Raw genomic sequence first — 26872 nt, forward strand, 5'->3', positions numbered from 1 at the left:
AGATCAGCTACCCAGTCTAAGGTCCTCCCTTTGTCATGGCTAGGCTGGGTAAGTGCATGGTGACCGTTCAGGTCGTTAAATCCTAAGTTAAAATCTCCTAGTAGTAGTATTTGCTAGGAGGTTTTGGTATTATCCGATAGTATTAGCATCATGTCTTCCTCAAAGGTGCCAATAGGCCCTGGAGGTCTGTAAATTAGATGGACATTTATGGTACAGGAGTTAGAGATCAGAATTTTGGCTGTGGGTAGTTCACAAGATGAAAATGTTGGTGCAGTAGCTAATCTTATGTCTAGGTTGGTCTTTGCTATCATGGCAATACCGCCACCTCTGGAATTTAACCTAGATCTAATCAGCTCTTATGATAGAGTATTTTTCAAGTACGGACAGTAGGAGTGGGGGGCCTGCTGCTGCATGCAACCAAGATTCTGTTACATCCAAGAAGTCAAGGTTGTCAGCTGTGATTAGGTCAGCGATGTCTGTAGCATGGGCTACCTTTGATCTGGCATTGATTAATGCCCCCTTTAAGGTTTGAGCTGTTACATTAGATTTTTCTTGTTTCAGTTTCTTAATCTAGGGGTTCGAGGTTTTGGTCGGGACGTTGCTGCACACTGTACTGTTTGGAAGTCTGGAGTGAAGACTATTGTTTCTGTCTTTAGTGGGGCAGGGATGACTAGAGGATGTCAGCTGGGTGGGGAGACAGTGGGAGCCCTGGTTTAGGAGAGACAGAGGATGGTTGGCACTGCTCAAGAGTACTGTGTTAGGGTTCTTGGAATCTAGGCATAGCTTAGGTAGAAAATCGGTTGGCCTAATTGAGGAGTCCAGATAGTTGTAATTAAGCAAAGGTAAAAAAGGTGTAGCCTTGATCCCTTGTGAGTAGCGATTTCTGTGCATAGTTGAACAGTGGTAATATGGCTGTATAGTTGGAAGGTTCTGGTTTAAGTCCAGCAATAGGCCTAGCAATGGTACCAGTAGTAATAGCAAGGCATGATTGTTATGGGTTGCAGCTGGTACGTAGTGGAGCACGTATCAGGTCCCGTTACAGTGTCAGACCAGAGTCAATGTCATGGAGCATAGGAAGGAGACCAGTGCGATATAAATGTGGGTATAAGCAGGCAATCTATGAGTAGCCTGCCCTCTAATGCTACTGAGCAGTATAGTTCTTTGTATGATCTAGGCGACGGGTGGTCTAGATGACTACTATTGTGAATTAAATGGTACAACACATAACCGTTGAAATGCAATAATGCGGCACATAATCGAGTGGACCATATGTATCCTTGCGTGAAGTTTGGCAGTATTCAAGCGGATAATGACGTAGTACAATGAAGAACAGTATTGGAAAAACATGTCTGCAGGGTTAGCTGAGTATCTGACAAGGTGCATGCAATTGGGTGCGCATTAGGCAGTAAGGGTGCTAGTACAGTTCAAACCCTGTTAGAAGACAATATGGCATTTCAGCAATAGTGCAGGAGGTATAGTAATACTGCGGCAGTGGTACAGTGCTGCACGCAAGGCAGCGAAGGTGCTAGTACAGTTCAAACCATATCAGACATTGCAGCATTACGGCAATAGTGCAGGTACGATTTAATCGAAATGTGAAATGCGCGGCGAGTAACAAGTAGGAGATGTGTTAGTGGCATGTTGGTGACTAGCGTAGGCCGTGGGTGTTACTTCTATGGAACTAGCATAAATGCTGTTTTGCTAGGTGGAGCAGATACAAATCTGTGAGAGGCGGACACAGGAAATGCGGGCTCGACATCATACCCGAGTACAGATATAAAACGATACACTGGTACAGTTTAAGGTTCGTGTCAAAAGCTAGCATGTAGAGGATCATGCGAAGGCTGCATAGAGTGTAACAAATGGTAGTGTAGGAGGCTCTGTATTACGATCAGTGTGCAGACAAGCAGCGAATAGACAAGGGGTGATGCTAGAAATGGAGCAGTTTCCTTAGAGTTTAGTCATATAAGGCAGTCGGTTAGACAGGCATGTTCAGTGTGCCTCTTACCCTGTCGATACTGGGCATGGCCTGTGCCTTTGTGTGGTGCCTTAATGGGAGGGCCGGCTGACGCTTTCCGGCCGGGTCACGTCGGCGAAATATGCAGCTGAGCCAATGGACGGCGTGGCTTCAGCAAGGCGGTTGCCAGGCAACCTAGTACACAACACGAACGGCGGCCACTGCAGGGGCTCCTTGAACGGCTTTTGGTGACAAAGCCGGGTCGGACCTCCGAAGTATGGCGCTCTAGGCATGCAAGGGGTATTGTACTATGGTTGGGGCATGGTGCGAGTGCTGGATGCACGGTCACGCCGCATTACCCTACAGCACTCCGGTGCTGACTCCTGGAATAGCTTCTCCTGAAGCAGCGAAGTTGCAGGCTGGGCTCCTGCCCACCCGATGCTCTCACGAAGGAAATAGCCCTTTATGCCCCTCCAATTAAAAATTCACCAGTGGCCACTGTAGTAGAGGTGTAGTCCTCTGATATCTAGTGGGAGGGGTGTTCAAATGCCATGTGTGGTTGTCTTAGTTAGTATGCATATTGTCCATTGGAATGTATAATCTGATCCTGTTAGTGCAGGGAGCAGTCATAGACTACGATGGGCAGACAAACCTGAAACCACATATACCAGACCATAAGATGTGATAACATGAAAAAGTCATGAACGTCATCAGAAATTATTAGAAGCCATAGAATGAAATGATCAATGCCTTACAAATTGGTATTCACCCTGTGCTCCTGCCACTAGACTCTTGCAGACGGGTCCCATTTCACTTCCTCACATTGCCACAATCAGACTCTCTCCTCCCATCTCTTCTCTCTCTCCGCTCTGCTCTCCCTCTCACATATCTCTTTCTCTACCTCACCTCTCCCTTCTCTCCTCTTTTTGGTCTCTCAACCCTCTCTTTTTCCACTCCCTCTCAGCACTCTTTCTACCTCCATTCCCTCTCTCCTCTCTCTCATATTGATATATTTTACCCAATACGATACAAGGATCTGGGATTGGCAGATGTGGCAATGGCAGTCTGGAGACTGCACTCATTGCCATAAACTAGGTGCTAAGGATTATGGGAGGCAAGAACCTTTGGTTCAGAGAATCAGCTACTTGAGATATGAGGACCCCAGCCACCCATTTAATCTTCCTTAATATGTAGGTTGGCAGGCTAAATGCCACTCTTTCATCCAACTCAATAGCATCAATTAGCACCCTTGGAATTGCACATGCTAACTACAGCACATTTCTGATACTTAGAATCACATGCTGTGCATTAGGTCCGACATCTAGAGGTAATCACATAGTATTGCATCTTTCTTTCAAAGATTGAAAAGGGACGTCGACCTTGGCGTGACAGTAACACTATCCCCAACGTGACGTGTAGTGTACCCAAAATCCAAAAGCGGTGGGCAGCCTACACCTGCGCAAGGCCTTAAGACCAACTTCACTGTGCGCTTCAGATAAATTGTCGGCCCTCTGTGCGGTAGCATCGTAAGAGGTGCGAAACAGGCCCCTTCTTCCAAAATGCTTCCCAAGCTTCGCGAAAAGCTTTCTAAGGCCCATTTTCACAGTTCAGGGGCCTGAAAAGAACTCCCCTTTGCCAGAAGGGTATTCTTCAGCCTCTCCCCCCTTCTCACAGGCCCCGTAACATGACAGGATCCTACTCCAGCTGCTTCATCCTTCCCCCCCTCCTCATGAATCCTCTTCCTCTGTGTGGACCATGGAGAGGTTTGAGGCCTGTATCGAGAGGATGTCTGAATGTATAACTTTTTTTAGACCAGTTTGAAGACGTGGTTAAGAGACATAGGGCCTCATCAGGAGTGGGCGGTATGCTGGTGGTAAATAGCATTACCGCAACTCGATACGGAGTTGCTGTGGGGCAGCAAGTCCCCATTTATATTGGGTCAATCAAACCCAATGGGGTATTTTTGGCGCAATTAATTGCGCTGTGGTAATTGCAGAAATTGCGCCGGCAATGGCAACTTTCCGCCCAGCTCATAGTTGGGCAGAGCGGTAATGCAGCGGTAATAGAATTGCTTCCACATTTTTACTGCCCAACTTGTGATGAGGCCCTATAATCCTATGGACACTTACCCTATACCTTCCAAGTCCCCAAGGCTCCATTCTCCAGATGCACAGTTTGCATCCCTTTCTAGACAACACCCACTTTAAACTCCTGTGGATGTCTTCCAGGAGGACCAGGATGAACAGGGTGACGACATCTACTATGTCCCAGATCCGGATCATGTCTCGCAGGACCCTATCTCGCAAGACACATATAACTGGGACCCTGCTGATGGTCATGGCATTTGGCACACTACCCCGGCCCGAGCCTGACCCAGACAACATTTTTTGGGATACTCCTCCCATCGTTCAGCCCCGGGACTCATCGCCTATTGGTGCTCAGATGCTATTCAACAACCTCCTTAAGAAAGCTGCCGACCATTTCAAAATAGTAACCCAGGAGGCCGTACCCGAAACAAATTTAATCGAGGATATTCTCAAAGAGAAAGTCCCCGTCAGTCAGGCAATTTCTATTCTGAACTCAGTAAAGAAACTCCTTGCTCCCCCTTTAATTACACCCTCGCTCACTTGGGCCATCGGCCCTAGAGTTGAGAAAATGTTCTGTCCAGCACCCTCGGATCCTTTGTATATCTGAGGCCATGCTGTGCCGGAATACCTGGTTGTTAAATGCACCAAGAAGCGGGCAAGGTTACCTTTATCCTCATCCGAGTCTCCTCCGGACAAGGATTGCAAAAAAGTGTTATGCACTGGGTAAACGGATCACCACCTCGGCTGCATTCAGCAATCAGATCACCAATAATACCATGCTCCTGGTGAGTTATAGTGATGTCCAATGGGGTGTTGTGCAGGAGGGCCTCCAGAACTTTCCAGAGCCTACACATACACAACTGTTATCAGTGTTGGCAGAAGGGCGTCAGGTGATGCAGAACATTGTCAAGAATACCCTGGATTCAATTGAAACGGCAGAATGTGTTCTCGCACGAGGTACCCTATTTAAGCGCTATGCATGGCTCAAAAACTTGGGCTTTAAGTCAGAAACACAGGCTTTTCTCATAAACAAGCCTGTAGAAGACACTGCCCTCTTTGGTAAGGTTTCGATGAGGCCCTTGAGACTGCTAAAAAAGATCACGAGACGCTGAAGTCATTGAACAAGATTTCGGCCAAGCCCTTTGTCCAGCGAGGCGCCTTTAACAGACACTGGGCCTTTCGCTGGAAATCATTTTCCCGCTCCTCCCAAGGGAACTACGGAATTGGTGGGACTCCCTGGTATTCCAGACAAGGTACTTCCAGCAGTTTCCAGACCCCTCAACAACAGAGATTTCGGCGAGTAAAGGGTAGAGGGAGGAACCCTGAAGCCAGAGGCTCCCCTGTGACTCAGCAGTGCAGGTCCCCTCCCATGTCTCCCCAGTAGGGGGGTGATTAACATCTTTTACCCACCCAAGGGATGTCATCACCTCGGATCAGTGGGTACTCAAAACCATCAGCGGTGGTTACTGAATAGAATTCCTGCAGCCACCCTGATATCGACTCAAAAGCAGGCGGCTGTCACTGGAACGTCTACAACTCCTGCTAGAAGAGGTCCAGATCCTACTACAAAGGGGAGTGATCATGGTTGTCCCACATAAACAAGGGTATTTATTCAATTTTTTATTTTAAAAAAAAATTTTTATTAAGTGTATTTGGTTTATTACAAACCTTTCACAATCAGCAAAAAGAATTTTGTTTCACAAAGAGATCTATCATAACGAAATCAACATCAGGCAAGTACAAAAACAGAGGTCAGATGCAGGAAAAACCAGAAATCCTTAATAGGCTAAATCTAATTTAAAAACCGTTCGAATTAGAAACGGAATACTTAAAACAAGTTTTTGTTTTTAAACAATAATAATAAGTTTAGACCAAACTAGACAGTGAAAAATAAACACTAAGCACTAAAACAACGCATCCTTTTAACCATATCAATTCACTATTTACAATGCATTTTCTTCATCGATATGGTCTAGCCTTTTAAGGGTTTTTTCTAGAAATTTGACCGTTACAAAATTTATTTTTGGAATTTGGCAAGCATAAATTAGACTCCACCATTTCTCCGTGTCTAGGCTACATAGGTCAGCAATGTTGCTGGTTAAATACAAATTTCGAAGATCTCTTAGTTTTGTGCAGAATAACACTAAGTGATTTAGTGATTCTTCACTTCTTTTACACAGTCTGCACTTTGTGCATATCTTTTCTTTGGTGTATCTTGCCTTTGTTGTTTTGTTTTGGAGGATATCCAATCTGAAGCGAAGTAGCAGATCTCTTTGTTTGCAATTTGGGAATTTTCTCAGATAGTCCGGTATGATGGACATCACACCACAATTGGTTTTCAAGAGTGAATGAGTTTTTCACAGAGCTCTTTTCATTTCGGTGTGCGACCAGTCCTCGGCCCAAAGCACTCTTTTTACATCTATTGGATTTTCTGCTAATGTTTGGGTTTTGAGGGCAGATTCTGTCAGAGTATGTTCATTTTCTCTTTTCCAGTCTTCTACTACTTTTTCTTCGAAGTTATTATTGTTACAAAATATTTCAAATTGGGGAGGCGTCAGGTTGCTCATTGTTTTTCTGTACAACATCCGCTTATTGTAGCGGATGTGTACGTATAGAGCTGTCAAACCAAGTTCATGTCTAATTACCGTCATTGGTGTTGCTTTCGGTATCGGTAAGATGTTTTTCCAGAAGAGTCCTTCCAAAGTGTTCCAGAACTTCTCTGAGATATTCATACAAGTCTCTGCTCCGTATGTTAGTGTTGGTATTACTTTGAGCCTGTAGAATGTTATCACCGGTCGGAGGGAGAATTTTCCATATCTTTTGTTGATGATGTTAGCTTGGGCTGTTAGTTGTTTTGTTTTTGTCTTTAGCATCCTTTTCCAGGGCTCTTCATTTTTTATTCCACTTACTTGGATGCCCAGATATTCAATATACTTCCTTGTACCCCAATAAGATCTAATTTATTTATTTATTTTTGTATTTGTAAAGCGCCTAGCATCCCGAAGGCATCGAGGCGCTGTTTCAAGAAGGTGTCTTAGTTACAGGATGTGGGAGGCAATGCAAGGGTTACAGGTGACATGTGCCTTACAAGTTGGCAGGACGATCATGGACATAAAAAAGAATACATCTAGTAAAGTACAGTGTAGTGATCTTACACAAACAGCATGGTTTTGAATGCTTTTCTAAAGACTGTGTGGGACTCAATGCATCTAATAGTGGGAGGTAGCAGGTTCCAGTTGGTAGCTGCTATAACTGGGAAGAATCGAGCCGCCTGCTCGATTCCTAAGACTTTTGGGAATGGCTAGATGGTAGGTCTGATCATGCGCCCTGTTTTAAACCTGCGTCCTGCAAACAAGTATGTCAAACCTCAGAAGTTCAGGATGACAATTCGTCAGGAGGTAATCCCACTCCTACAACAGGGGGATCACATGGCCACATTGTATATCCAAGATGCATACTTTCATATTTCAATGTTGCCAGTGCACAGAGTACCTCAGGTTCAAGATAGAGAACACGCACTGTCAGTTCAAGGTACTCCCCTTCGGCATTGCCTCAGCTCCAAGGGTATTTACAAAGGTACTAGCGGTGGCAGCAGCTCACCTGCGCAGGCAATCCATTGCAGTGTACCATTACATCGACGAATGGTTCATAACGGGAGACTCGTACAAAATGTGTCTGGAGAATACTCAAAATACTGTAGATCTTCTTTCAACCTGGGATTCTCAATGACAAGACAGTTTCTAGGGTCACTAATTCGGACAGAAGACGGCCTCGTTTTCCCCTCCAACGAGAAAACATGTGGTTTCAGATCCCTCGATATGTAGCCAGTCACTGGATAATCGTAAGGAAAAACATGCAACTACTAGGAATGATGGCATCCTGCATCTTCCTGGTTCCACACGCCCGTCTGCGCATGCACCCCATGCACGAGTGGCTATCGAGTTAATGGCATCAGGCAAGCCGTTGTCAATGGGACAATCTAGTGGTTGTCTCGACAGCCCTCGTTTAGTCTCTGCAGTGGTGGTCAAAGGAAAACCTTCTAAATGGTCAATCCTTCACCACCCTGCAGTAGAAACCACTCTCACCACGGACGCATCTTTGTCACGGTGGGGAGCACACCTTCTACAACAGACAGTGCATGGCATGTAGTCTCCATCAGTGACATCCAAATATATCAATCTGTTGGAGCTACTGGCAGTGTTCAAAGCACTGAAAGCCTTCCAAACACACTTACAGGGGAAGACAGTCTTGTCTTCACAGACAGCACTGCAGCAATGTACTATCTGAACAAACAGGGGGCACTCACTTTCCAGGGCTGTCCAAACTGTCACAGAACGTTTGGAAAGGGGCACTCCAACACAACATGTTCCTACTATCACAACATGTTCCAGTGGAACACAGTCTTCTGGCAGACATGGTCTGCGGGGACTTGCATCTACCCGTAGAACACGAGTGGTGCTTACAAGAGCATATTCTACTCAACGTCTTTGCAGAATGGCATCATCCAGACATCGATTTGTTTGCGACTCTGGAGAAAACCCAATGCCCACATTACGCCTCCAGGTACCCTCAGAGACGGTCCAAAGGGAACGGTCTCTGGATAACATGGTTCAGGAGACTTGCCTACGCTTTTCCTGATTTCCCCTTCTCAACAGAATAGTGCACAGGATGCACCAGGAACAAGTCATGCTGATCTTGGTAGCACCAAAGTGGGCTCGACAGCCATGATTATCTGATCTCATGAGAATGACAGTCGCCTCTCCCAGGACAATGTCTTGCCCATACAACATGCCGCCACAAGACCTAGGGAAAACACTGCACCCGTGCCCTCAAACACTCAACTTAGTAGCTTGGCTCCTGATGTCAAAGAGTTTGGGCACCTCCAACTACCTCAACGAGGTATGGACATACTTAAAAACCTAACATCAGACATTGTAACTCCAATAAATTGAATAGTTTTGTCATCTTGTGCAATAGCAAAAACATCAATCCTATTGATTGTTCACCTAAAGATACAGCTCAATATAACCCTGGCAGTAGCCATGCCTGTAAAATAGGCACAGAGGCCGCCAGAGTTGCATTTTTTCCAGCACCCGTCAATGAGCAATTACTGGGTAATTCTGACATTGCCAGACCCGGTAATTCCTGCATTGCCGCGTGCCGGTGCCTGTCAGTCGCCATTCCCATTTGAGCCCCCAAGGGCTCAATTGGAATGGGGACATCGGATGCACCGGCACCGTCAACGACGGTGCCGGTGCATCCGCCATGCTGCACTTGCGGGTGCCGATGTGCCAGCAGGCCAGACCTGCCAGGCTGACAGGCGCCCGTGAGCACAGCTCGTAGTATGGTAGTCTGGGAACTATGGTACCGGCATGCTTACCAGTACCGTAGTTCCCGGACCGCCATGCTTATAATGAGGCCCATAGTCCTTTATCTGACACATCTCTTAGAATCACTCGTTTTCAACTCCCTAAAACCCTCTCTGTGTTCACCACATCTCAGAGCAAGGCTTCCTGCTGAAACATTCCAGTAATGAAGGCTTTTATGGAAGGGGTAAAGAGACTTTGCCCTCCTATTTCTAACCCAACTCACAGATGGGACTTCGATGCTGTTCTTACAAGACTAATGAGACCTTCTTTTGAGTCAATGCATAAGGATAGTCTTAAGGCCCTCATATATAAGACTGCCTTCCTAGTGGCCATTGCATCTATAATGGGAGTTAGTGAACTGCAATCTCTCTCAGTTCAAGACCCATTTGTGACCATTCATAAAGACAAGGTGGTTCTGCGCACACACCCATGTTTTGTGCCTAAATTCATTTCTAAGTTCCATGTAAACCAATCCATTGAACTTCCTTTCAGAATCCAACTAATTCAGCTGAAAGAAGCCTCCATACGCTAGATGTTAGGAGGGCAGTGGTATACTACCTTGAAAAGACTAAACCACTAAGAAAGACAAACCAATTCTTTGTCTCTGTTACCGTCAGTAGAGAAGGGGACTCTGTCTCTAAATCGGCAATTTCTAGATGATCATTAAATGCATCACACTTTGCTACTCTCTTGCCAAAGAGATGTACCCTTTATGCCTGCCGCTAATTCTACTCGAGGCACATGGGTTACTATAGCCTTTATTGCAAATGTTTCTCTTGATTCTATTTGCAAGGCAGCTACCTGGAGTTCTGTTCACACTTTCACTCAACATTACTGCTTAGACACACACTCTAAGTCTGATTAACAGGTGGGACAGGCGGTGCTAAGACATCTTTTTGCTACTGTTCCTTCACACATTCCACCACCATCTCCTGGTACTGCTCGTTAATCTATGCACAGCATGTGATTTTAAGCAGATGCACAAGCATCAGAAGACATTCATTACTCACCGTTATCATATTTCTGATGATTGTATCTGCTTAGATTCACATGTGCCCACCCTTCCTACCCTCTTGGAGTAGAAGGAACATAGACATGCTACACCATATTTCCTCTATATTCACGCATTCTGTAAGGCTCCCTCACGGCAGAGCAAAAACAACCGGTGGGACCTCGACGCGTGAAGGCTTTTGGGTACAGTACACGTCACGTTAGGGGAAGTGTTAGTCATGCCCAGGTCGACGTTCCTTTTTTCGATCTTTGAAAGAAAGATGCAATACTCTGCGATTACCACTAGATATCACACTACATACAGAGCATGTGAACCTAAGCAGATCCAACACTTAGAAATACGATTACGGTGAGTAATTTAGGTGATATCATTGCCACAGCAGACGTATCGAACCACTCAGACACTTCATGGTCATATGTCCCATCTATGACTAAGGAAGATAATAAGGACTCTGCCCCGTCAGAGCGGAAAAGAGGCAAGAGGCCTGCACAACATGGGAAGCAAAGTGCCACAGCCTAACATGGGTCGTCGGGCTACACCGGCTCAAATGAGTGGAAAACCTTGCCATGATGCTAGAAGACCAGAAACAATCCACACGCTCAGATCAAGCAGCACACTCCACTAGCACGAGCCCCTTGATAAGCCATTTCCTTTCCCCTTCCTGTCCTAGATCCCCAGGAGCATTCAGATCCCGGGCAATCAGACTGCAGGCTGCGGGGGAGCTGGAACCACCACGCTTTCCTTTATGGAGCAAAAGGAACATCTCAAAATGTGCACATCTCACCCCTGACAGGGGTGTAAACCGCTCTACAAGCAGCCAACATAACATGCTTCCAAAATCCTTCATGATATCCTGTATAACATATGTAGACTCTTACACAAACTTCAGAGGCCGGCGCGGCCCCTACCAGCTCTTTATGATAGGTCACCCAAAAGAGAGAAGTTAAAGTGAACCAAGAACACAATGCATACGTGCTATCGGTGTTTGTACACAACGATGTGCAACGATGTGCATGCAAGAGCTGGCGTGTCTTGAACAATTTCCTATGGAACTGAAGACCATCATAGCGCCTTAACTCTTACAGAGTTCAATGGCATCTCTAGAAAGCACCTCAGTAGACTCAATCCTAGACTTTGGAAAGCCACGCCAAATGTAGACCAGATTCTCCCCCGCCCCGTGCGTACACATATGTATGGACTTACTATTGGTGGTTTGAGTGATGTGTGTTAGTACACCACGTGGTCATCACACTCGGAGTGCATGTGCGAAGTCAACTAGTTCCTTGAATACATCCACGGGCAGTTCATGTGCTGCACACTCCTATAATGTGTATCTTTGTACACTCCTAAGCAAGGCCTGGTAGGCTTTCCCGGAAGCGCACTAGCGTGTTGTGTGGTGCACTGGTGCTCTCTCTGGAGTGCAGTGCTGTAGTGTGCGCTGTTTTTTGTGAAGTGCAGTAGTGTACTACGTGGCCCTCATTCTGGAGGGCAGCAGCAGAGCACATGATAGTTAACTCCGGAGTACAAAACTAAAGCGCTGTTCTCTTCACAGGACAAAGTTATAAAATGTGTGGATCCCCCTTTTCAAAATATTAGTGCCAGGACAGCTGAAGCGGTGTCGCGGCTCGTGGGGACCCAGTTCAAAGCTTTGTTTGGGGGCCTCCTTTTCTATAGCTGGGAAAAAGAGTCTGTGGCATCTGTGGAGTACATAGAACGATGATAATAAGAGATAAATGAATGCAGGGACGGGGTTAATAGCTGCAGATTATAACGGGACAGGCTCCCAGCAGGGAGTTGAAACACTAAATGTCCACTGAAAAGCTATCCATTGCTCTTTGCCAGTAGATAGTAGGATGCTAATGCAATCCAACGTTGTGATCAAAACGTTGATGGATACTGCAAAGCCAGAGTGAAGTGGGGGCCCAAGGGCACATCAAAGGCCACCTGTAACTTGCGAGCTGCAACGAGTACATTTAATGTTCTGAACCGTAGAAGTCTTTTTCTTTGTCATAAGACTGCCAATTTGGGAGCAGCAATTCGGGACACTCCCGCCCCCACCCTCCAAAGCTCCCCCACCCCCAAGCACACAGCCCATTTCAATTGAAAAAGTTGAAAAGCCAGGCACCATCCCAGCAATAGTGCAATGCTTGGCACTCACTGTGAACTGCAGTTGTGAATTATGTGGCACACCCACTGGCGCACATTAGTGCAGTGTGTTGGCTTCTCCTTGGGGGCTCTTGTGCTCAGTGTGCTGTTCCCCCATGAGTACAGTAGCAGAGAGTGGCACTGTTTTGTGGGCAATAATGCAGCAGCGTAGTGCTCTCTCTACAGTGCAGTAGCAGTCTCTGTAAAAGTCGCCTACACTGCAGCCTCACAATATGTGGCCCTTTTCCCTACAGTTCAGTCTGTGGAATTTTCTCTGGAGTGTAGTGTGAGGCTAATTCTCTGGTGTGCAACCTACTTACTTCCGCCGTGCAATCTGTGGCACTACTCTTGCAGTGCAGTTGAATGGCGACTAATGCTTTGTGGCGTGCAGTGGCACGGCGCCGGGTGCTAGTTCTGAATGCAAGCGTGCATGCGGGGTGCTGAGATGTTTCCCCTAGAGCAAAGCATGTAGCGTGCTGTGGTGTGATGGGGCTTCAGTAGTCAGGGAAGTGCTGCAGTTTGCTCCCCAGTGGCACAATGAGTGCTGCACTCTGGAGAGGTGTACAGGGGGTGACGTTCTCACAGGTGTGTGGTAATTGGGGAATTAATCTTTTGTAACACCTTAATACCAGGCCAGTCTCTAAGCATGGGGGCAGGATTCTGAGTTGCTTGGTGTTGTCTTCCAAGACAAACTCAATGCACCTGAGCTAAACCCCCATCACCCCCCCTCCCCAAACCCCCCGGTCGGCCCACAATACCACAATGTATAGTGCTCTTCCTGTGGTGTGGCAGTAGTATATAGTATGTGGTATTATTTTTTGACAGAGCCGTAGACAGGGTAGGGCATAAACGGATAAGGCCCTTCCAAAATCTGTGAATTCCCACTCAGCAGCGCTGTCTGGGCATTTACAGATGTCTATGTCCCCATGCTGGGCCAACCAAGTACATTAGCTTCAGGCCCCACTTGTTAGACTATCCTGGCTACGCCTCTGTCTTTTGAGGGCAGTGTGTGGTTCTCTCTCTGGAGAGCAAAAGTGAGTGTGCTGCACGTTTGAGGGAGTACATTGATTTGGTAAGTGGCGCTCCGTCTGGAGTGCAGTCAATCGCGTGTGGTGTGTGGAGTAACACAAGTGAAGTGATGCGTGCATCAGTGGAGTGGATTAGAACAGAGGTTGGCGCTCCTCCTGGAGTGTAGGGTCATGGTGTGTGTGTCGCTCTTTCTGGGGTCTCCCTGGAGAGTAGTGTTGAGTGCTAGGCCTAGGGGACAGCAGAGCCGTGTGTTGAGTTCTCCCTGAAGGGCAAAGGCACAGTGTGTGTGTGGGCGCATTGCACCCCGCCTCTTACCGTGCAGTGGTCTCCGGGGCGGCTGTGGCAGCAGGCGGTGGCAGCAGGTGGTGGCTGGCACGCAGCGGGCTGGTCCGGGCCTTCATGCGCGCTCTCAGAAGCAGCTGTTTGGCCTGTTCATGGCGGGCACTCAGGGCCAGCTCCTGCGGGGGCACTTCCGCCCTGCTATGCGGAGGAGGGAAGAGATAAACACGAGGATTAGGAGAGCTTAGACAGTGAGGACTGCACAGCGCTACGCTACTCGAGGAGGCTCTGTTCAGCCATAAAGGAAGCATTGCAGAGGAGGCGAAACGCAGGAACGGGACACCAAACGCCAGCAGACACATCACACACACATTTTACTCTTGCTAGGTTTTTCAGTTATATCTGCTTTTGTGGATGCAGGCGCGTTGGAGTTGGTCTGGTTATGTTATGTTTTATTGTATCGTTTTTTCTGTTAACATCAACCATTAACTTTGAGTTTCTGAATGGAGTGTATGCGCGACCTAATTCCCATCAGTGCAAAGTGGACACGTGTCATGGATGTTTGGCTCTCCGGGCCAGTCTTGGTGATTCACTTTGCAGCCTCTGGCCAGCAAACCCTTTAATATCATGTGAAGGATGGAATTTCATAGGTTCCAGGAAAGGCAACTGTGCAAGTGTCCAGCAGCTGTCCAGTAACATGGCATAAGTTAACATGATCCCAAGAGCTAAACATGTTAATGCAATCCGCCTGCAGTGTCACTGCACCGTTGCATTGCTTCACAATACCACTCTCCACACCCTGTTCTTTTACTCGCTTCACCCTTCCTTTTCTCAGTTATGATATGATATGGCATTTGTAGCGCGCCTATACACAAGTGTTTCAGGGCGCTACGAGGCAAGGAAGGGGGAACAGGGAGGACAGAGACATCGATCTTACTAGGCCAAGTGACATTGAGATCGCGCAAGTGCTGGGGAGGGGGGAGGGAAAAAGTGCCAGGGGAAAGGGGAGGGGGGAAGTGCTGTACATGGGATCAAAACAATAACAAGAAGTGCGGGCGACCGGTGCAAGGGTAAGTGCAGACAGCAGGTGTCCAAAAGTGCAGGTCGGGGGACTGTAGGGTTATAGATACAGGCCCAATTGCAACGGTTGCCGCGAGGCGGTGCGGGTGTGCAAATGGGTGGGCAGGGCCCTGGGCTTGAGATCAGAGGGTAGATAGGTGACCAGTACAGTGTTAGACAGGAAATCAGCAGGGGAGAGGAAGAGAGAAGGCAGAAGCAAAGACAAAGGCAGGGAGGCTATTCCAGAGGGAGGACTCAGCGCAGAAAGAGATCTACCACCAACTCGTTGCTTGGAGAAGCGACTCACCCTTAGGGCATTGGAGATGGAGGAGTGAAGAGCTTGAGTAGGAAGGCATTTACGAAGAGAGCGTTGGAGGTATTGAGGACCCAGGCCCCAGAAGGCCATGTGGACAATGTAGAGGGTTTTGAATTTAATCCTCGCCGCCACTGGGAGCCCGTGCAGAGATTTCAGTCCTGGAGAGATACGATCCATGGGCTTGAGGCCAAGGACAAGTCTCGCAGTCCTGTTCTGGATAAGTTGCAGAGGGCGGAGAGTGGAAGCAGGCAGATTTAGAAAGAGGCTGTTGCAGTTGTCCGGCCTAGAGAGAACCAGAGCTCTAGAGACAGCGAGATTCTGGGGGAAGGAGAGGAAAGGAAGAATACCATTGAGGAGGTGCAGTTGGTAGTTTGACTTCTTAGAGACATCCGAGATTTGAGGAGAAAAGGAGAAAAGGAGAGTGTGGAGTCGAAGATGACCCCTAGGTTCTTAGACTCACAGGTGGGAGCAAGAAGAGGGCCAAGGGCGGCCGGCGAGAGAGTGACAGGAAAGGAGGGTGCAGGTGTGCCGATGAGAATCTCTGTCTTACTGGCATTAAGGCAGAGGTTGTTGATGGCACACCACTCCTGGATAGCAGACAGGCAGAGATGAGCGAAGGAGAAGAGGTCGCAGAGGGGAGCCTGAAAACGAGCTGAGTGTCATACGAGTCTGGGTGTTCCCCATTCTCTCTTCTTTCTGTTTGCCAGTTCTCTCTTCTCATGTTCTGTTTTTTCTATGTTTCCCTGAGGCAGGCAGTGAATTTTTTCAATGTAGGGTCGTAAACATTCCCCACTAATGACCATGAGGGACTAAACCACCCAAGAAAGGTCCAACGGTGCTATCGCCCACCAAGCATTTCTTTAAATAAAGGTTTAAATTAGACATTTTTTCATTAAAATCACTGTGCAAATTGGGTAAAGAGCTATGAATTTACAATCTGCTCTGTAGCATGAAACATTTTAAAAAATGCAATAGATGTGAAGATGAGGAAAACACAGAGGGGCATCTTTCAATACATTTTCACGGTGCATGTAGCCACAACATATGCCAGCATTACCACTGCAAATAAATACTCAAGATGGCTTTGTCCAATAAAACAAACAATAGAGCAATTTCTACAAATTGACAGGGTATTGCCCTTAGTAATTAATGTTCACACAAAAAGATTAGGCAACACACAACTGTGTAAAAGCTACTAGCAGCTAACAAAGAACCCAAGACTAGGTCCAGTTCGTAGAACCAAGCCCAAAACGTTTTTTTACTGTGGGGTGGACATAAGTCTATTCATAAAAAAGGGAATAGAACAAGGTTGTGGCTGAAGACAGAAGGATAGAGCGAAACAGAGGTACTATCCCTGCCTACTGTGCACTCTCAACTAGGTTGCAGTGTTACAACGCCTATCTAATAGTGACAGAATAAGAACGAAATTACCACTTCTATGGTGTGTAATGCATTTAACCTTGAGAGTCCCAACCCATTCTCTTCCGGATAAACTTGAGTCGGAAGAGACGACCAGTAAAACATGGGAAAGGAAAAAGAGAGTTAACCCAGGACGATAAAGAGAATCAGTTTTTCTCTTTAAAGCAACTCATGTGACATCTAATGGGATAGACAATTTCTTAATAGCCCATTGATTGTCACACTAATCCTAGGTTGCTCAAGTTTAAAAATGACACAAAAGAAGGAAATGGGATAAATTCCCAATCCAAAACAACAGACAGAGACAATACAATCACCACTTCCCATGTAGGATCGACTTTATGCTCATGGAAAGTGGGACAATGTAAAAAAGTTTGCTCAAACTAAAATGAGGGCAAATTGGAGCCCTTTTAGATGTAACAAACACCGTCAAAGCTAGTCTTGGGTTCTTTGTTAGCTGCTAGTAGTTTTTACAGAGTTGTGTGTTGCCTTTGTCCAATAAAAGCCAGACTACTTCTATGGGTAGTGTCATGAAGGTGACCGGGATCAATGACCAATGCCAAGACAGAAATATAATGCAAACTACTCTTTATTTTGGGAATACCCTTTAGGTTGGCTTAAACAAAAAAAGTCTGTGATTTAAAAACCTAATGACAACAAAGGAAATCTCTTAGTTCCCTGGAGTCCTTCTGGGTGGACCCGCAGGCAGACACAAGCTCAAGCTTAAATGGCACACTTTCTTTCCCTTTTCCTCAGGGTATCGCCCTGGGCTTGCAAATTCAGGCTTAAAGGTTTTCCCACACCTTTCTTATCTGGTCTTCTGTGAATCCCTTCTCTTAGGTTCTTAGTTCTGGGTTTTAAGGGATTCTCGCACCCTTGTTCCATGCTTTTTTCTGGGCTGACCCTTTTTTGGTTCCCAGTCAGAGATCACTAGGTTATCACACCCTTTGTTTTTCATCTTCTTGGGGTCTCTACTCCTTGGTTTTCAGTCTTGGGTTTAAGAGGTTCCCGTATTCTTCTTTGGCCTTCTCTGATTCTCAACTTCTTGGTTTTCACAGATGTGACATTTAAGGTAGCCTGCATCACCTCCCCATCATGGGGTCCTGATTCCTAGCCTCTTCACCACCTCTCTACTTATGCTCTGGTCCGTCACCTCCTCGCAGTTATGTAATATGCTCATTCCTCCTCCCACTGACCCCTTTGGATCGGGTACTTACACCTAACCCCTGCAATCAGACAAGTGTGCCCTCTTGTACCTTCCTGACATTGTTGGCAATGATTTCACTGCTATCTGGCGCTCCCACTGATGTTCTCTTCCAACTTTCTCCTTCTGCCTTAACCCAACCGCTGCTCCTAATTAGTCATCTGCTCGACTTCTCTCCAACCTCCTCCAAGCTACTCCCACTCTTCTGACCCTTTTCCAAGCTCCTTTCTCTCTCTGTTTCTTCTCTATCAAATGTCTTTTTCTCACTCCAACCTCCTCCAAACTGCTTCCTTTCTCTCCAACCTGCTCCACACATCTAACACTCTCTCCCACCACCCCCAAACTCCTTTCCCTCCCTGCAACAGCCTCCAAACTCCTGCTCTGCCTCAATCTACTATAACAATTCCTAATGTTCTCTACAATCTCCTCCAGCTCCTGCGACCAGCTCTTACTCCAAACAAATATCCCTGTGCGCCCTTCCCGGGTATTGGGTTACCAGTGTGGGTCCGCAACTGTGGATGTTATCGCGCGTAGGGCTCAGATTGGGGTGCTTATTTGGATGACCTGTGTGAAAGAGGGGATGGGAAAGAATGGGATTATCGTTGTGCTTCATGGCTGCATTCCTTTTTAGAAAGTAGACAGTGTTGCTGAACCTGTCCACAAATAGGGAAATCTTTCCTAACATTCCACACAAATTAATACATCGAAATCAAAAACCATATCGTGGATATGTGACCCTGTATCCAGTAAACAATAGCATTACCGAGAACATAGATGTTACAGAGGAACGTGCGTGTGCGCATGTGTCATGATGCCTACCCCCGGGCATCCGGATCGAGTCCATCAGCCCCGGGAGCAGGCATCCAGATACTCATTAAAACCCCAACAGCCCCGGCTGGGGGCTGTTTGGATTCAGTCCTGGCGCCTTAGGCGCCAGGCTCATCATAGAAATCAGTCCTGGTGCCATAGGCGCCAGGCTCATAGACTTTACTTACCTTATGCAGACCATCCTGCAAATGAGTCCAAGCCAACGTGAGGTCTGGATGGGACTATTTTATTACAAGGACTATTTTTTACTCGGGTGTGGTTCTGGGGAACTTCTTACCTGGGACTACTTTGCAGGCTATTTAAACCATGCCCGAACAGCTACCCATGCTTTGCGTTATTCTGCATCCAGCAGCGTGACGCTCCCCGTGTCTGCAAGTCAGCATCCCGTCTTCTGCCACGCCCGCCTCGAATCCGGAGCTCCTAGACAAAAGGAAAAGAAAGGAGAAGAGGTTAGATCACGGACATTATTTGATTCCTTACCTGATTCCGGACCCAGCACATCTCCGAGCCTGGAAAGGACATTATTTCAGCACGCGTCGCTTCGCCAGCAGCAGCGCCGCATTATACTCACCAGTCCACCGCATCTTTCGACTCGGCGCTACCTCCATCATTTTCTTTGTCGAAACCCAGCACCTGGGGGGAAAACAAAAGGAATAACAAGGTGAGCCGAGAAAACCGACAAAGACAATCTCTTTGCCACCATAGGCTTACCTGCTTTACCACCGGAGGTATTATCCTTTAATTCGCCGCATCTTCCTATGCTGCACCTATAAAGGGAGAGAAAACAGCAAGTTAAACTCATGCAACTTTTACCAGACAGTGTTGGTAATACAGACTCTTACCTGAACGCCATCAGCTGCCTCCAGGCAATATTCTTTTGGACCCAGCTGCAACCTAACGAGGGAATGGAACAAGAGTGAACATTGGACATATTGAACTCTTTGAACTTTATAGACACTGGAGTCAATATTCCTCCGGAACTCCTCCAGTACCTTCAACCCAGTGAAGTAACTGGTATCTACGTGCCCCTGCATGCCATGCAGGATGGAGAGCTCATCATTTAAAAACATAAGGTGAGGTTACCAAGAGGGAATATCGGAGGAGATTAATGGGGAGAACGAGAACTGTTGGGGGGCCATCACTAAAGTCCCTGGGTGGCTAAATCCCTTTCTCCACTTGCAGGAGAATACTTCTACGAGTCCAGCAGACAAGATTAGGCGGGCCAGTCCAGACTGTCATCTCTTCACTACGCATCACGTTGGTGGAGACCGCAGCTGTCCGGGTCCGATCGACGCCCCCGTGGGAACCAGGTGAGCGTAACAGCATGCGTGAGCCTCGTTTGGGCTCACACATGCACATTTGTAATAATCGCGTCCCGTACAGCAGTTGCTGCGGGGACCTTGCCACGAACAGACGCGTCTCCAGTTGTCTCTGTGTGTGCATGTTTGCTGAGTGAGTGAGGCAGCCTTAGGTACTCCCGACAATACAACAATGGCGACGAGGAGTTAACTGCGGTGAGAGGGTGCGAGCTGTGATTCCTGAAACGAAAGTCGTGGCATCCCTTCTCATGACGCAGCTAGAATCCTACGCAGCTACGGTCAGCCATCTTGGATTTCACTGTGTGACAGTTGTGGCCCATGAGGGTGCTCGTGCGCTGTCGACACGAATATCATTTGACAATTTTTGGAAAACTCAGGGTCTTCTATGAGAGAGGCCTTGTCCCATGTCCTCTGTGGACAGGAGTGAACCTCCAGTCTGCACAATCAGGCAAAAGGGGTGCTGTCAGGAGGCAGCTGCATGCCGGCATGAAGGTCAGTGATCACTAGGCACGAGTCAAGAAGCCGACATCTACCCACCTGTTTCACCACTAGTGAAGCGCTGTCTGGGCGGGAAAGGTTTGCGGCCTCAGTCACGTGTGTGAGGTGCCTGTGCAACCTGAAAAGATGAGTGACCATCAAGGAGAGCAGGCAGCACTGGCGCAAGGGCTAAGCAGGAAGCAAGGCACTCTGGCACCAATGCCAGAGTTCGACACATCGGATACCCCTTCCAGGCTAGGGCCCAAATGGCTTATCTGGATCAAGAAGCTTGACATGTTCTTCAGGGCTACGGGGGAAGATGACGACGATGCAAAGGTCGCGACGCTGCTTTACTCAGCGGGGACTGAGGTACTACGCATTTATGAGTCATTGAACATTCAGGTGGTCACATATGCCGCTGTCAAGACAGCTCTTCAGAATCAGTTCATACCGCTCTCAAATGTGGACTTTGACAGCTTTGTGATGTGTGGCGAAAAGCAACACAACGGCGAATCCCTAGACCAGTACTGTGTGCGGCTGCGCCAGCTGTCAAGCACGTGCAGATGGGACAATGAAGAAGTGATGATAAGAAACCAACTGATAAAAGGGAGCAATTCAAGTAAGTTGCGAAGGCAGATCCTGCGGGAACCTGGAATGACGATGGTCCAAATCCTGGACACCGGCAGGGTGTATGAATTAGCAGAAAGCAGGGGGTCGAAAATGGACGTGGTCGTACGGCCTAGCAAAGGAGAGGAGGCTTTTGCCCTGGGAAAGTCCACTCCATCAAAATCTCGGTGGAGCCAAAAGCGTCAAGACACATCCCCTGCCCAAAGCACCCCGGCAGTGTGTCAGTACTGCGGGTACGATTTACTGCACACAGAAGACTGCCCCGCAAAATCAAAGGTATGTGGTAAGTGCAACACACCGGGCCACTATGCAAGAATGTGCAGAGCTGCAGCACCAGTGACGACCCATAGGGGCCCTGCGAGCAGTGGTAATTTCAGGAGGCCACGGAGCGTAGCCACGCTGGAGCAAGATACTCAGAGACTTAACCTAGCCAAAGAGGAAGAAGAGGACGAAGACATTTTCTTCATGTCTAACATAGCCACGGGAGCCAAGAAAAGAAGGCAACCCACCTGCATAGTGGACATCAAGGGCACCCCCACACCAGTCCTCATAGACACAGGTGCATCAGTGTGCGTTCTGGCCACAGAGCATCACAAGGCCCTCCATGGCCCACCACAGCTGGAAAATTCTAAAGCCAAAATCTACACATTTGGAGCTGACATGCCACTGTCGATCCAAGGGGTCTTTGTTGCACCAGTTACCCACGGCCTCAATGAAATCAAAGCCCGATTTTATGTGACAGACGTCAGCCCGCATTCTCTCCTAAATTGCGCAGCTTCAGAAGCCCTGAACATGGTTTATTTCACGTTAGCAGTGTACCAGGCAGACATTGAGCAGCTCCTGAGCAGGTTTGAAAATATTTTCCAAAGGGTGGGCAAGCTAAAAGCAGAACCGATTCACCTGCACATTGACAAGACCGTATGACCCACTGCCCTCAAGCACAGGAGGATACCTTTCTATTTGAGAGCGCAAGTGGAGAAAGAACTGCAGACTCTAATTGAGATGGATATTATAGAAAAAGTCGAAGGGCCCACGCCTTGGGTATCTCCAATAGTAGTAGCACCTGAATCCAAACAACCAGGTGCTGTCAACATCTGCGTGGACATGCAGTTGCCCAACGCGGCCATAAAAAGGGAACGCTACATTACCCCAACGCTAGACGATGTTGTCAGTGAGCTGCAAGGGACCAAAGTCTTTTCAAAGTTAGACCTACGGTCCAGATACCATCAGCTTGAACTTCACCTTGAATCACGGTACATTACGACCTTCACGACCCACAAAGGGTTATATCAGTTTAAGAGACTGAGCTTTGGCGTATCCTCCACCGCCGAAGTGTTTCAGAACACGATCAGGGGAGCACTGGCTGGCTTACGTGGGGTCCTCAATATGAGCAACGATATTTTAGTGTTTGCGTCGTCGGAAATGGAACACATGAAGAGGCTAGAACTGACCCTGCAGAGACTGAGCAACCTAGGTTTGACGTTGCACTGAAGTAAATGTGAATTTTTCAAAGATCGCATAGAATTTTTCGGGTTCGTCTTTCATGCAGGGGGAATCTCTCCCGACCCGGAAAAGGTTTGCGACATTCGCGAGGCGGCAGCACCAGAATCGCCTGCAGAAGTTCGCAGTTTCCTCGGCCTGGTGAATTACTGCGGCAGATTCATCAAGGGACTTGCGTCGCTCTCCGAACTGCTCCGAGCCCTGACGAAAAATGATGCGCCGTGGTTGTGGTACAAGAGGGAACAGAAAGCATTCCAGGACATCAAAAGGCACTATCTGATCAAGACACCATGGCCTACTTTGATCCAGCTATCGAGTCGGAGATGGTGGTGGACGCCAGCCCCGTGGGTTTGGGGGCCGTACTGCTGCAGGCAGGCGAACAAGGAAGTATGCACCCAATTGCGTACGTGATCAAGGCGCTGTCAAAGACAGAAAAAAGATAATCTCAAATTGAGAGGGAGGCGCTTGCTATATTATGGGGCTGCCGACACTTCCACCTCTATATCCTTGGGAAGCCTGTAGTCGTGATCACAGACCACAAACCTCTGATCCCCATCATGGCCAGAGCTTCCTCGAAACCTCCTCCATGCACTGAATGTTGGATGCTGTCACTCATAGAATACGGGGTGAAGCTTCAGTACAGGCCCCGGACAAACAACCCTGCCGACTACCTGTCCCGCCACCCGAACCGCAGAAGGGAGCAATGCCAAGGAGAGATTGTGGCGTGTCAGGAGTTAATACACAACGTTGTGGAAATGGCCATGCCAATAGCGCTGTCTAGAGAAGGTATCACCAGAGCATCCGACGAGGATGAAATATTCAAGGTAATGAGTGGAGAGTGGAAGGAGGTCGTGAATAACAACGCAAGACGAGAATTGAGGACGAAAAGGGATTTGCAGGCACTGTGGAAGGTGAGGCACGAACTGTCGATTTCAGAGGAAGGCCTGCTCCTACGGGGCCGGCAGATAGTTATCCCATTTGCGCTCGTACCGACTTGAACTGGCGCATACCGGTCACCAGGGGTCTGCAAAAACCAAAGCGAGTTTGAGGCCAAAAGTGTGGTTTCCCAACCTGGAGGAGAGAGTGGACGAATGTGTGAGGAGATGCCTGCCATGTCAGGCTGAAAGTCCAGCAGAAAGAGCACCCCCCATAAAATCCATGGACAGGAGTGAACAACCGTGGGGAACGGTACACACAGATTTCGGCTCAATTGGCAGAGGATTGTACTTCTTAGCCGGCATAGACCAGTGGTCAAGGTATCCCGAAGTAGAGCTGGTAGAATCCACAGCGTGTGACCACACCATTTTAGCCCTAGAGAAAATGTTTGCGACCCACAGATTTCCAATTGTCCTATGCTCGGATAACGGGCCACCGTTCATGGGGAGTCAGTTTGCAAAATATATGGAGGAGAGGGGAATACAACACAGGAAAGTGACAGACCTATGGCCTAGGGCGAAAAGAGAGGCAGAGAGGTTTATGAGGACTTTAAATAAGATATTTCGGATCTCTGCGAATGGAGGGGGAGAACTAAAGAGAAACCTGTTCGAATTCTTACGGGAGTACAGTACAACCCCACATCAATCCACGGGAGTTTCCCCAGCGGTGGCACTGTTCAGAGGATGCCTGATGGGCTACTCCCGGAGCTTGAAGGGAGAGCGCCAGGAGTGAACGATGACGCCCGGGTCAGACAGGATAGAACGCTCAGGAATGAGAAGGAGAGCGAAAGAAGACGTCTACAGGAGAAGGAAGTGACAGTGGGCGATACCGTGCTGGTCAGGAACCACCACCCGGAGGGCACCTACGAACCGCAACCCTGGAAAGCGACACATGTGAAAGGGTCGATGATAACCGCGGCCAACACGAGAGGAACTGTGACCAGGAACAAATCCTTCTTTAAGACGGTGGACCCTGTTCTCGCCGAGGGACCCCAGGAAGAAGCCTTGGGGCCAGGAGCAAGGGGCTGAGAGAACAGAAGAACCAGCACACAATGAGGGTGCACCGCTGCCGACCTCCGGGAGTAGCAGTCGGTACCCGACCAGACAAGGTCGACAACCACCTGCGTGATTCAAAGACTATATCATGGACTCAGGAGACTGAGCCGGCAGCAGCCCGGGTTCCGCGACTCACGTTGAGTCTATGCAAAGTTATATATGAGTTACTGTTAAGTTATATGTTGATGGTTGTTTTCTCTTTAAAGAAAAGGAGGGATGTTACAGAGGAACGTGCGTTTGCGCATGCGCGAGCCTCGTTTTGGCTCACACATGCGCATTTGTAATTAACGCCTCCCGTACGGCAGTTGCCGCCGGGACCTTGCCATGAACAGACGCGTCTCCATCTGTCTCTGTGTGTGCATGTTTGCTGAGTGAGTGAGGCGGCCCGAGGTACTCCCGACAATACAACAATAATATTCTTCATGAATTTGTAACAGTGTATCGGTCGTGTGCATGCACCACGCACGCACGGCGCGTGCGCGTACACACACGCTTTGTAGTACCAAAGTAGCAAAATCGGCCCAGAGGCGGCTGCTGACCTTGGCCCACAGCACCCGTGCAGCCACGCGGATAGCCTTGGATTATTGGTGCCTGCGTAGCCAGATCAGTGGAGGTCGCAGCCAGAGCAAATTTCACCTCATCCCCAGTCAGGTTTTACACAACCGCTAAAACCAATACGCCGACATGGAATTATTTCAGGACAGCAGCAAAGGGAAGACTCTTTATACAAATAAAATAAACTGCAACTAAAGGGATTCTGCTGCTGCATATTGTCTCGTGCAACGGTCTGTCCCTGCTTGTATTAATCAGAGCCGAGGGCCCGACACTGCTCCTGCGACCAGAGTGTGAATACTCTGTGAAAAAGCAACTTTACGGTGCAAGTCAAGACTCTTGAGCAATCAAGACATTTGTTTGAAGAACCGGGCAGCCCCTATGCACATTGTGATATTAATTGATGTTGGTTCTGAATGACTGTGCTATAATCCCTGAGTGACACATGTGAGCTGGTGCACTTTATTAAAAACAGCCGAATTAGGGGGTTCAACGTTATTTTGCCGCGGTATTTTTCATCGCGGTATTTTTCATCGCCGTTTTTTTTCTCGAAAAACTCATCGTTCTTTTTTTTTCCCTTTTTTTCTTTATTCCCTTACATCGACAACCATATATTTAATTTTTAACCCCCCCTCCAAAAAAAAACACACGATGAAAAATACCGCGGTGAAATGCGTGTATACCAATTAGGGTGTGCTCACGGTTTAAGCAACCATCTTGCACAATGCACTGAAAGATGTAGTTACACTTACACAAACGCATGTATGTGCAAGTCAAGATGCTGGCTTGTTTAAAGAGACAGCCCGGAGCACACAATGATATAAATTAAAGGGGGTTCTGATATATTTAATAAAGTGTTTTGTGCTCTCCGTGCGACAAAGGTGGAGACCTTTATTAAAACCATTAATTCGGGACCAACTTCAGTTTAATTCATAGTGTGATGTGGCTTGGGCTGCATCTTTAAAATAGCCTCCTGCTCAAAGCGCCTGGTGGCAGGAGTGAGTGTATTAACTAGGAAGGCCAGGCGGGAGCAGAACTAAACAGAAACTTTGTGGGGGACTAACTCGTCACATGGAAGAGGAGTGACTACCTTCACAGACTTACTGTGTGCGGGGCAAATTTACTTGTGTGGTGCCGCATACCCGTTGTCCCAAAGGAAAGTTTGTAGGAACTAGTGTCAAATTAACAACCAATGGTGCACATCGGCCAGTAACATTGCCAAAAACATGATAGGTTTTAAATAGAAAATGCAGATTTGTAGTACCTGCCAGCATGACAATGCTGCGGTTGTGATTTGATGCATGGTTGGATTGTCAGGTTGTAGTTCATGGTCCTCATCCAGCCACTTCCATAATCCCACACAAGACTGAGTGCAGCTGCAGTTGGAAGTGCCTTTGAGGTGTCAGTGCGTGGTCAGAAGGGAGGTCCCAGGAAACGAACTAGATACTATGGTCCCTAAATGTGTGCCACGGCACAGTGCTACGTAGCATAGCATCTCTTCAGACATCTCTAGCAGCAACACGAGTCTAGTTACACAACAGAACGTACACCACCAAGTCATATGTCTGCCCTATATTTTCCTAAAACACCACACATCCACTACAGATATATCAACAATATTCTCTGCACGCTATACACAATACTCCGGCAGACACTACGACAACCATACAATAATGCAATTAAGCAACCTGGGGCACCATTA

General features: G+C 47.8%; 1 protein-coding gene across 4 annotated transcripts in view; it reads right to left on the minus strand.

Annotated features, from left to right (window-relative positions):
* KIAA1614 (KIAA1614 ortholog) overlaps window positions 1-26872 on the minus strand; it is a 383065-nt gene that overhangs the window by 239033 nt on the left and 117160 nt on the right. For 2 of the 4 annotated variants that reach the window (XM_069641447.1, XM_069641449.1), the window contains one exon: window positions 13915-14076. In XM_069641447.1, the coding sequence (XP_069497548.1) occupies window positions 13915-14076 (162 nt within the window). Of the gene's footprint in view, window positions 1-13914; window positions 14080-26872 lie in introns of all 4 variants that reach the window. The other 2 variants (XM_069641446.1, XM_069641448.1) reach the window with 1 other exon arrangement.

This window comes from Ambystoma mexicanum, chromosome 1q (assembly GCF_040938575.1).
Source record: "Ambystoma mexicanum isolate Mex_15411 chromosome 1q, UKY_AmexF1_1, whole genome shotgun sequence".
Taxonomy (NCBI): domain Eukaryota; kingdom Metazoa; phylum Chordata; class Amphibia; order Caudata; family Ambystomatidae; genus Ambystoma; species Ambystoma mexicanum.